This window comes from Varroa jacobsoni, unplaced genomic scaffold (assembly GCF_002532875.2).
Source record: "Varroa jacobsoni isolate VJ856 unplaced genomic scaffold, vjacob_1.0 scaffold_1087, whole genome shotgun sequence".
Classification (NCBI taxonomy): Eukaryota; Metazoa; Arthropoda; class Arachnida; order Mesostigmata; family Varroidae; genus Varroa; species Varroa jacobsoni.
The window spans coordinates 123765-134983 of record NW_019213989.1 but is presented as its reverse complement, the minus strand read 5'-3'; the positions used below and the strand labels follow the sequence as shown (position 1 = coordinate 134983).

General features: G+C 37.0%; 1 protein-coding gene across 2 annotated transcripts in view; it reads left to right on the top strand.

The window, feature by feature from the left end:
* Positions 1–334: 334 nt before the first annotated feature.
* The window catches only part of slo (calcium-activated potassium channel slo), a gene marked incomplete at its 5' end in the record, with an annotated part of 76630 nt that continues 65745 nt past the window's right edge, over positions 335–11219 (top strand). For both annotated transcript variants that reach the window (XM_086970929.1, XM_086970928.1), the window contains 5 exon segments: positions 335–431; positions 607–707; positions 1886–1949; positions 2327–2425; positions 5674–5841. In XM_086970929.1, the coding sequence (XP_086827055.1) occupies positions 335–431; positions 607–707; positions 1886–1949; positions 2327–2425; positions 5674–5841 (529 nt within the window).

Sequence of the window (11219 nt, the reverse complement as noted above, 5' to 3'; positions counted from 1 at the left end):
GTACTAAGTAGATTTTTTCTTCGATTCTAATGCTTTTGTCCAATTTTGGCTGACTAGGGTCCTTTAACGTAAAAGCTGAAAAACTATTCTTAACCACTTAAGAATTATTCCTAAGAATTGAAAAATATAACAATGACTTGAAATGAACATAATTTCTGTTGTTTCATATCATTAATCACTTCACTTATATTGTATAATAATAATAATTGTCGCTTTCACGTGCTATTAATACGCGTCGAAATAAACCCGCATGCCTAATATTTTTTCCATTGGCATCCTGAATTTACCGCAGCCCTCTGATAATTGCACAATTTCCTTCCATTTGCTATTTCAGCGATGGTGTTGAAAAATGCCAGGCCTGGGCGGAGAACACGACACAACAAATAGATCTAGCTCTCAATATATTTTTTATGGTTTATTTTTTTATAAGGGTAAGTAAAATGACTCTTATACATTTCAACACAACTTTAGTAGATGGCGCTATCAACCCCTGCACGAAGTAAAAAATTTTAGACGTCGCTCAGCGACAGTGTACGATTTGAAGCGTGTTTTTTTTTCCCATACATCAGAGTGCGTTATTGACAATGAATTTCTTAAACATTCCAGTTCATAGCGGCGAGTGACAAGCTGTGGTTCATGTTGGAGCTGTATTCATTTGTTGACTACTTTACGATTCCGCCGTCCTTCGTCTCCATCTACTTGGACAGGTTTGTGGAAAATGTATACACACTTTGGGCCTTATGCTTACTTTTAACCTAATACCCATCTGGCAAAGTGATATGGCGACATTTCATGCCTTTCGCTGCAAAAAGCAAATGATCACCCGGCGCGTTTCCGTACGAACTGGCCTACGAATGATGATATTTGGCAATTCACACAGTTCGGTACGTAAGCTCAAGTCTGTTGAATAGATCATAGTCGTATAATTATTGCTTTTGGTGGTAAATAGGTTAACTACTATAAACGCAAAGCTCTCTGGCGCCGGCAATGTACTATTGGAAGCTTCCCATTGTCAAAGCCAGGCCTATATAGTAATTTTAGGAGTGTTACACAAGTTGATTTATATATCGACTCATTAAAAGCGAAAAATCCTAGATGGGTTCCATGTCGGTTACGGCTTGCAGGTTTGAAAGCTACTTGTACGTCATGAAGAACAACAGCATTCTTACACAGTTTTTGGGTCATAATCATATGATTCACAATCTAAGAGATCCCAAGTTTAGCCTACTAATTCCATCTCACTTTTACATACAAGCTAAATCCGTCTAAACATCATAATTTTTTCGCTTATTTGTATAGTGATACGTAATGCGCAGATTCGTTCGGCTGATATGCACCTTCGTGCCGACTATCGTATGGTATCAAAATCTTACGTCCAAAAAGCTACACTTTTTATTAAGACCTTATCACACAATTAGAAAAAGGGCAATAATAGCGCATGCATTGAGACTAAAACAACGCTACTATATAGGAGCGCTGTTCTGGGGCTTATTGGGGTGCGCTACAGAAGCGGCACGAACATTCTTCAAGTAATTACGGTAAAGTTGCGATATTAGATAAGTTCACATATAATGCTTTATTGTGATTTCGACAAGATTGAATCGTGGTGTGAAATTGTCAGGTATCTCTCGTGGCGAGGAAACTGTGGTCGTTATAACGCCTCGATAGTGAAAAGCAAGCGTTCAATAGCTTTGTATGAAGATACTATTAGTGACGGTAAATTGATACTCTGTCAGCATTTCTAAGTGTGAAAGACTTTTAGTTATGTCATTTATTGAATCCATTCATTGACAAAATAACGAGCCGAACTCAAGTCAGTTGATACCTTTCAGTGATCTAGTTCAACATAACCTTGTTGAGCCTTTGTTTTTATTCTTTTTTACAGGACGTGGATCGGGCTCCGTTTCCTTCGCGCTCTGCGCCTCATGTCGGTTCCCGACATCCTCCAGGTAATAATGGCTAAAGTATATATATCTTAACAGAGATTCAACTCAAATATGACCACAGATAACGTATATTTACCTCATAATGCCACAAGCTAGAATCAACTGCTACGTCCAGTAAAATAATGATGCTGATAATCGCGTTCATTTCATATCTAAATATTAGATAACAGTTTACTTTCATTGTGGATTCTGTATTAGTGGAACGTCTGTGTGCTGTGGAACATCTTGCGTTACGTGATCGGGTGCCACGTGAAAGTCTCTGTGTCATAAATTTTCACACGTTTAAATATTGCGTTGTCCGAGTCTTCATTGATATTTATAATGATATGAGTGTGAAGTGTTATTATTGCTATTCTAACAAGTTATTTTCTGTATTTTAGTATCTGAACGTGCTCAAAACGAGCTCTTCGATTCGTCTGGCCCAGCTCGTATCGATTGTAATCTCCGTCTGGCTAACTGCCGCCGGAATTATACACTTGGTAAAATTTCTATCCGCTATAACAATAACTGAGTTGTAAAATTAAGGAAAAATCGAAAACTATCTTAACAATCGTTATTTAGAATTGGCTTGAATAGTACACATACGTATTACGATACCGATTTAGATATGGCTAGGACGCAGAAGTCCAAGCAACCGGTCAATGCTTCAACTAACGGTTTAGCCGTTCGGCTGCAGTTTTGATAGCAATCTGTCTGCCAGCATGGTAGTTTAGGCGTACTTCGTACAGTATATAAGAAGTAAGAGAAACTTTTACTTCGGCGACAGCGTTACGTAGTAGAGCATCGAAGCTAACCTACATGGCTAGACTGCTAGGCTGACTATCCGATGCTAATACTAAGGCAAGGGCACCGAAGCCTGTCATAGAAAGGGCAGTTGAAAATCAGTTTAAAAAAAAAAGGTACTGAAGGTCGACCTCGTTGAGTCCTTACAAAAAGCTTGATAGTTCAAGCGATTGCGACAACCAAACTGCACTATATTTATGAGGCCATCCAATTGACCTTGAGATCTCCTACAACATACAGAATACGAGATTGGTTCGGATCCTTTATGAAGCACCCTGAAGACCTGACACTCGCCGCTTCCGTACTGATGCTAGCAATAAACACAGTTGATCATCTTTCCCCGACGCAAAACACTTTTCCTTTCTGGCCAAACGGCATCACGCGTTTCTCGAAACATCTCGTTTTATAGAGCTGATGCTATATACGCTGAAATGGATTATAAGCTAACGGTTACTCGTCAAAAAACTTGATTTTTTAATAGCTTTATTAAATTTTGAAGGTTGGGTAAATGAATAAAAGTTCCCGGAATCAGTGAACCCCTAATTGTATTTTTAGATTTCCGACTATAATAACAACTTCTTGTGCCATTTCAATTTAAAGCTAAAAAATCAAGGATTATTGTTTATGTTCAATTCGCTGCGTCAATTCCATTTTTGATTAGTCACCAGGTAGATGGCTGATCGACAAAACGTGCCCTTTATCTCAACAAGATCGAGTACACTGCCAAAATCTCAGACACAGCTTTCAGCTATCTTTGCTGAAATGCCGAGTGCTATCATATCATCATACGCACACACTTGACACAAAAAAGATTATGGGGTAAGTCTTCGAAAATGCTGGTCGTTTCATGAACGACTTCCAGCTTCAGATTGGTATTATTTATGAGATCCGAGAAATTTTATCGTATTCGTACTTAACACAGTTGATAATAAATGCACAAATGCCGAACAAGGCACTTGCCGTATACCGTCGTGTTTACGATCATCAATCTTTGTACCACTGAAGTTGTTCTTCTGTGACAACCAAAAAAATTGCAACATTATACATATTTTATCTCGTAACTAAAATAGCTATGGATATCCATTATTGTGAGCAAATCGTGAGCTAAATGCTTTGGCATTGACTCACATCGATGCCTTTCCTTAGTATTAACGCGATGTTTGTAGGAAACCCCCCAAAAGTCAATCCAGTCGATGGTAAAAAAACGCTGACGGTGTGACCGAGCGGGGAAGGTCGTACAGTTTTGTTCTGCCATCTGAGAGAGGCAGCTCGATAATAGGGAATCAATCGCAAACGAGAATTGCGCTTTCCGTGCATGTGTCACTGCTCGCTATGTGAGCGATTTACTAAGGCATATGGAAGTGCTGATTTATTCTTGGACTTGTCTAAATTTTTAATGACGAGAATCTCTTTCATTGAGGTCGCCTTAATCGGTTGTAAATATCTGCGGAACATGTCAGCATCAGACCCCCATACTGGTTAACGGTCACAATTTTAAGCACTTACTTCGATATTATCAAATAAGTTAGTTAGCCGAAAAACTTAGTTGTGCTCGAATGATATTCGATTGTATCAAAGAATTACATTGTTACTATTACCAACTAATTCTAAGAGCGTTTGGCTGTGACTTATATCGACTGTCAGCGTACAATCTGTGGTGAACAGCTGCGATCTCCTATAAAGCTCACTGTGTCAGCTTAGTTGTTAGAATTCTGACGTCGGGCCACACGGCTGTCCTAAAGGCCTGCTCGAATCTTTGGAGTCATCAAGTACGAGTTGCTCATCACATTTGACATATTTGCCAATCTTGATAAAACGATTTCCACTTTCAAGTAAAAGCACAGCATACCGCATAGAAATGATTTCACTATATGACTATAACTATTTCGTTCAATAGCGTAAGCCTGGCTAATCTGCGTGATAGGTAGGGCTTTTACGCCTGCGTTTCTTGTGATAGGTCAAGATATAGTTTGTTCGACCTTTCTTTTAAATAGCTCCACACAAGCATCTAAGGACATACTCTTTTTTTTAACCGTCGTATTGAAACGGTTCTTCATACCTGTGCTGTTTTTCTGTTTATTAAAGCGTCCTCAACGGGAACACGCCGAAGTTGAACTTACGGCATTCTTACCATATACCTACCGGTAGAAACGACGGTTGTTTTTAAAGCTTCTCGAAAGGTTGTTTCAGCGGTTGTCTCTCAATTGTCGTACTTTTCTTCGAGTGTCTGTAATTCTGTAAACACTTTTAATCGCTGCCTCTTATCTGGGCGTCATTATTGTTACGGAATAAATCGCGAAAAACTGAAAGTGGGTAAAACAGAAATAATAGTAACATTGCTTCCTTGCCTTTATTAATTTATATCGCCACATAAAATTCCGAACTAGTTGCCATCGGTATTATCATTATTAGGTGTAGTACTTCCGTTTATTACAACGTTCGATGCAATACATACATCTGTTGTATCTGAGTTGTTATTTAACGAGTTGCTGATGATATGTGTAGTACTACCAGGAGCATAAACCAAAGCCATTATATTTTCATAAAAATGCTTGATGCTTCAAAATATCGTTTTTGAGCTACTGTGTTAACAGCGATCTGAGTCTGAGCGAGTCTGAGGAAAACCTGTGTGATTAAATTGTCGTAGGTTGGGACCCCAATAGAACGAAGCGCTATTTTCCTTTCCTTCTAACATGTTTTTCTTGTTGCTACTTACAACATTGTTAGTGGCTATATTGGCACTATATATATTGGCATATAGTGGCAAAAAGGGCTGTATATATTTTGGGCCTCTTCCCGGATTTAGACATTTGACATTTCAAGGAAATGTATAACACCGAACGCAAAGATCTCAATTACTTTAGTTATGATTCAGAATTACCAATTTGACATGCGTATTTATTAACTTAGTCTGCATATTACATTATCCCTGCTTTTATTTTAGCTGGAAAATTCAGGGGATCCATTGGACTTTAAAAACCCGAACAAGTTGACATACTGGGAATGTGTATACTTCCTGATTGTAACGATGTCAACCGTCGGTTACGGGGATCTCTATTGCCAGACCACGCTCGGACGAGCCTTCATCGTGCTATTCATTCTCGTCGGTCTGGTAAGTCAACTGCAGAAGGTCGTGCCTAATTGCGTTTGTAATAATAGTGAGAATATGTACACTGTCCAGAGCAGAGTTGTGCGCCTTAAAGCTGTCATAACCTTGAGAACGACTATCTCTGCGAGTCTTTTTATAAAAAACAAAATTCGTTTTATTTATATAATTTTCATTGTGCAATTTGATTTTGTAACGTGATAACGTGAATTTCACTTAAGAAATCCAAGATCACTGATAAAACTTGTTCATTTTTAGTGGCGTAGATAAAACACACCTGACTTAAAATAACTCTCAATAGAATCTGGACAGCAGTTTTAATACAGAGAAGCGACTATGACGAGGAAGATTTGTCAGTTATGCTACTTAATAAAATTATCAGAAATAAAACGCGTATAAAAAAAATCGGCTGAAATTGCTATCTTCCTGGATTTTATCGAAATGCTGAAATTGCGGTCTGGGTCACGTACTTTAAGACCCATTTTAACTTAATGTAGTTATATTCCTTTCTTGCACTCAATAGGGCGATTCATGATCGAAAATATTACAGGCGCCAGTTTATTCAATAGTAACGAATAACTAAATCAAGTATGATGGTACAAAAGAAGAAATATCGTATCATTGAGGAACCTGTCTTTGGCATATAAGTAACGACAAATAATATTCCAAATTATATCGAAAAAGAAGAAACGCTATAATTAACGTTTGAACGATTTGCTCCAGATAGCCTAATAATGGTTTTCCTGATTCGGTAGTTTCAATCTACCACGGTGACTATTATTGCTACCAATAATAGTAATAGCAAAAAAATTTCAGAGCCTGTTTACGTGGAAAACGGTAGCCTTATTAGAAATAGTAAGTTTTAAATTTTTGTACTAAATTGAGCTGCTTTCTATCAGAGAATTAACATCATCTATTCTAATAGCTTTCGTATGCTCCTATACACCTTGTATTGCTCTATACGAATAGTTCCAGGGCTTACTCTGTAAAACATAAATATTCATTTACCTGACAAAGGTGTAAGTAAAAAAAATAAAGCATATGACAATTACAAATATTAATTTAAAACTTTGACCTTTTTTTGGTGTTTTTTTCGGTATTTGCAAGCCTTCCTTATTCGATCTCAAATTGTGTAGGATTTCTTTTCGTTTTGTAAGCCTTTTGTAACACACACATCTATTCGCCACTATTTTACTCATCTTAAAACGCCCATTAAATTATTAATACTATGTTATATTTAGATTTTTGTTTGCTTTGTTTCAGCCTAATTTAATGCCATCCTATTCTGTAATGATCTGTAGTATATAATATAATACTTTTTAACAACGGTTTAAAGGAACACTGCGTGAAGTGCAGGCTAGTGCGTTACTGTGAAGTAGGACCTACGTTGTCTTTCTAAAGGTTATTTTTTAAAAAAGATCCCTTAATGATAGTAAAAATTCACTATTAAATAAATCATTTCCAGCAAACTTCCATTCTTAGTTATTGAAGACCTTTCTGAGCAGGGCCAACATTGTTAGGCTTTTAATCGTCTCAAAGCCGACGATACATCTGGAAAACTGGCCTATTTACCATTTGGCCTCCGTCTATAAAGTTGTGTGTCGAAGTTTAGAACGAGAACCGAGGTTCAATAAAATCTTTGATGAAACAAAGACCGGATGAGTGTAGCTTACCCAGGTTTAGTTGTGGTCTAAAAGCTTATGAGCTACTCGTAGGCACGGTTCTGGTAATATAGTTCTTTAATAAAGATTATTGTTGATACAACGTACTAATAATAAGTCATAAAGCTATAATCATTCTGCCAGCTAGCAGGGACTATGATGAATAGATTGTGCCTTAATTGCTCAATTTTAAAGTAATACTTTGTTATTTTTTCTCAAGGCTTTTAATTTACACAATTTATTTCTATGAAACAGTGTTTAGAATAAATCATTGCCGTATACTGTTATTATTACATATGCAACACATTGACGTAAGGGTGTTTATTTGGGCCGTAACTTTGTTTCTTTTTCGGGGGCGAGTGAAGATGCAATATATATTTTACAAGATTAAGGAAAATCAGCTTCTGCAGGTGCCCTAACTTTTTTATTATCTGAATGATGCATTTGAATTAAGGACACATCAAAATTCCAGTTTTTTAAATAATCGCTCGGTGAGTGATCGAAACGGTATTGAAAACACTGACCTATCAAATTCTGATGCTTGCATTTCGCTGTGCCGCTAGATGCATTGCCTTTTTACGGCATTGTAAATATAGACAGCATATGCTCGTAACCTAGAAAGAATATCACATTTCATAATGGCATAATGCTTTTAGGTGCTTAAAAAGTTATGCTAAATGGGTTCACTCAATGTTGAGTTAATGTTAACTTAGAGATAAGGACTTTTGTTTTAAAATAATTTCAGTTATTTTTCGGATATGTTCTTCGACTTCGAACACATAGGGTGCATATGGGGGATATAATATAAAGTAAGTAGTATAAGTATAGGCAATTGTACTTTTTAGGTGAATATATAAATATTACTCGTTTTGACAAGCTGGTAAAGCAGAGCACGTGTAGCATCCGCTTGGATAAACTGCAGATCGTTGGCTATGATCTAGCCCTAAGAGTTCATTCAGTAACTATCCAAATATTAATGATCGCATAGTCCTCTTGCTATTTTGCTAATTCGAGATTTGCTGTGGCCCAATAATTCTGATTTACAATTTTTTTTTTTATAAAAAAAAAAGGCTGAGAGCACATTGCCGTGCGTATGAAGGAAATTTCTTCTAGGACTTAGAAATGACTCCATGCCTTAAGCAATGATCTTATAAACTTATACTTTTGTTGGTCCTTAATTAGGATGCTATTAATATCAACAGAGGATGTATCCAACAGCGAACCAAATATATACATTTTATATATTCAATTTATTGCAATTATATTTAAACGTAGATAAAGATACCAGCGTTGTATGATTTTTCTTGACGCTGGTTGGAGCTAGAAGGTCTACGATGACAGCATTTAATAATTTAGGAGGATGTGGAATTCTTAGGAATATATATTTGCTTTCTATTATACATGTCGCAACACTGGCTTGTTCGAAACAATATAAGCAATATAAAAAAATGTGTGTGTCTCCGAGAGACGCCCATAACTTCTCGGCTAGTCTCATCTTCTGAAAAAAAAACCCCGCCACGTGCGCGAATCGAAATAGTCTTGATTTTATATTATTATTATTGAATTAGTACAGCTTGCCTAACAAGCTATATGTTGCTTCGTATATTTGCTAAATAAGTAACCATTCCAAGGCTCTCGGGTTGGTTCTGCTTATAACTTAGTAAAGTCCATTGGTTTCAAATAAAGAAAGATGGCAGCTGCTGTGATGGTTAGTGTCGATGACAATGTTCATAGTATTCGCAGATCTCGATAGGACTTGCAGAGGCACCTAGTGTGCCCAAGTGCTTTAACGCTGAGATTTAGCGACTGGAGTTCAAAATTTGTACTTCTGAAAAGAACGCGGTCTATTACCTCTAACTGACTCACCCGTATCAGGCTGGTAGGTAATGCGGCGTAAGTGCAAATTTTTAACTGCGACAAATGCGTACGGTACGCTTACTTTACACTCTATTCGCAAAGGCAAAACGGGTAGTGCTGCAGATCTGGGCCATAAAAGCTTAACAAAGCTTTTCAATAGGTAAAAAAGAAGATTCGAGTCTTATACCTTTTCGAGTAATTGACAGCTATTATTAGGACAGTAAAAGCTGCCTCTTGCCTCCTAGCATAATTAACAACGGCTCGATTTGCTTAATGCTTCATTGGTTAAAAGGAAAACTCAATGCGATGCCGCTACTTTTCAATGGTTCCAACAAACAAACTATATACACATTTGACGACACATACTACATAACCTGTATGAGTAAAGAAAAAAAAGTTATTTATATTTTACAGATATATTAGTAGAGCTGTCGTTTTGTAGTGGTAGTACAAGTAATGTCGAGCGGTCAGCGAACGCGCAGTAAATGCACACAAGTGTTTCGTGCTACACGCTAGTCTGGTTGATTAATGGAATCCAGATAAGCGCTCTAGGTTATTTTAGGTTAACTAGTTTTTGCATAATGTTGCCACTTACCGTAGCAGTACAACTCTGGGAAGGTACTACCTTTTAAGAGAACAGTGGTGACATGGCTATCAGTTCCGAAAATAAAGGAAGCTTTGAATAACTATGCATTCGTTAAATACGTGGTTAATTTTAGACACGAAGTTGTCAAGTGAGTGATCAGATTAGGGCCCAATATAAAACAGTCCTACACTTTCGTGCTCTATACAACGGCGACCAATGCACGGCCTAGAAATTCGTTCTATCCACGATCTAGAAATCAGACAGATGAAACGTTATGTAACTTGAAATATTCTAATTATATTGAGAATACAAGCAGTATTCTTTCGTAACAATCTAAATAAAAACAACAAAGCAAAGTGTATTGCATTGGCGTTAAAAAAATAAACTTACTATAATCAAAATAAACAAGATAGGCAAAATACAAGTGGGGTAGACAAAAATTTAGGGTGCGATGGCAGATAGTTGAAAAATAATGACAGAAAGTAAAGGGGCTGATAACGACAAGATAATGAATGAAGAGAAACTCAAGAAAAGTGGCACCATTAACTCGACTAAACAATAGAAAGGTCCAGAAAAAAAAGATGTGCAAATAAATCGTCTTATGCAACTATCTTGTAAACACCAATAAAAGACGAAGATAAACTAAGTATAATGATTGTTCGTTGAATATAGCGTAACGCCTTAGACAACAACACATGCATATACATACATTGTTGACGACTGACTATATATACTTCTACCGAATTTCTCACCGTAATATTTTATAGAATCTATTATATATGATCTTAATAATTCCTTGCATTATTATTATACAAGGAAGAGGCATCGACCGAAAAGATCGCATTTATATCGGTACTAGTGTGACATAGCGAGGTGTGTTTATGTATACAATAAGATCTAGTTTGCCCCGCGCCTAATGATCGTTTCCCGCGTATATACGAAGTGTGTTGACCCTATTAGATTATACGAAACGCAAAGTTTGTGTTGTAGGGTCGGAAATGTGAAGGGCGGAGCAAGTAAAACCATATTTAGTATAAAACATGCCCTTATTATTAGGTAGGCAACCGGCTAAGGCATAATTGTCGGCTTTGTTGCTGCAGTGTCGTCGAATAGACAGCGAAGCCACCCTGAAGTTACTATTGTCTAATAAGTGTTTACTAGTGGCTATTGGCCGCTTGATGTGTGAGAGATGTTAAAATATTTTTAATAGCGTTTTTTAGAGAATTGCTGAACCGATTTTGGCAAAATAAAGTCGCACAACGAGACGATGTTAGCCTATT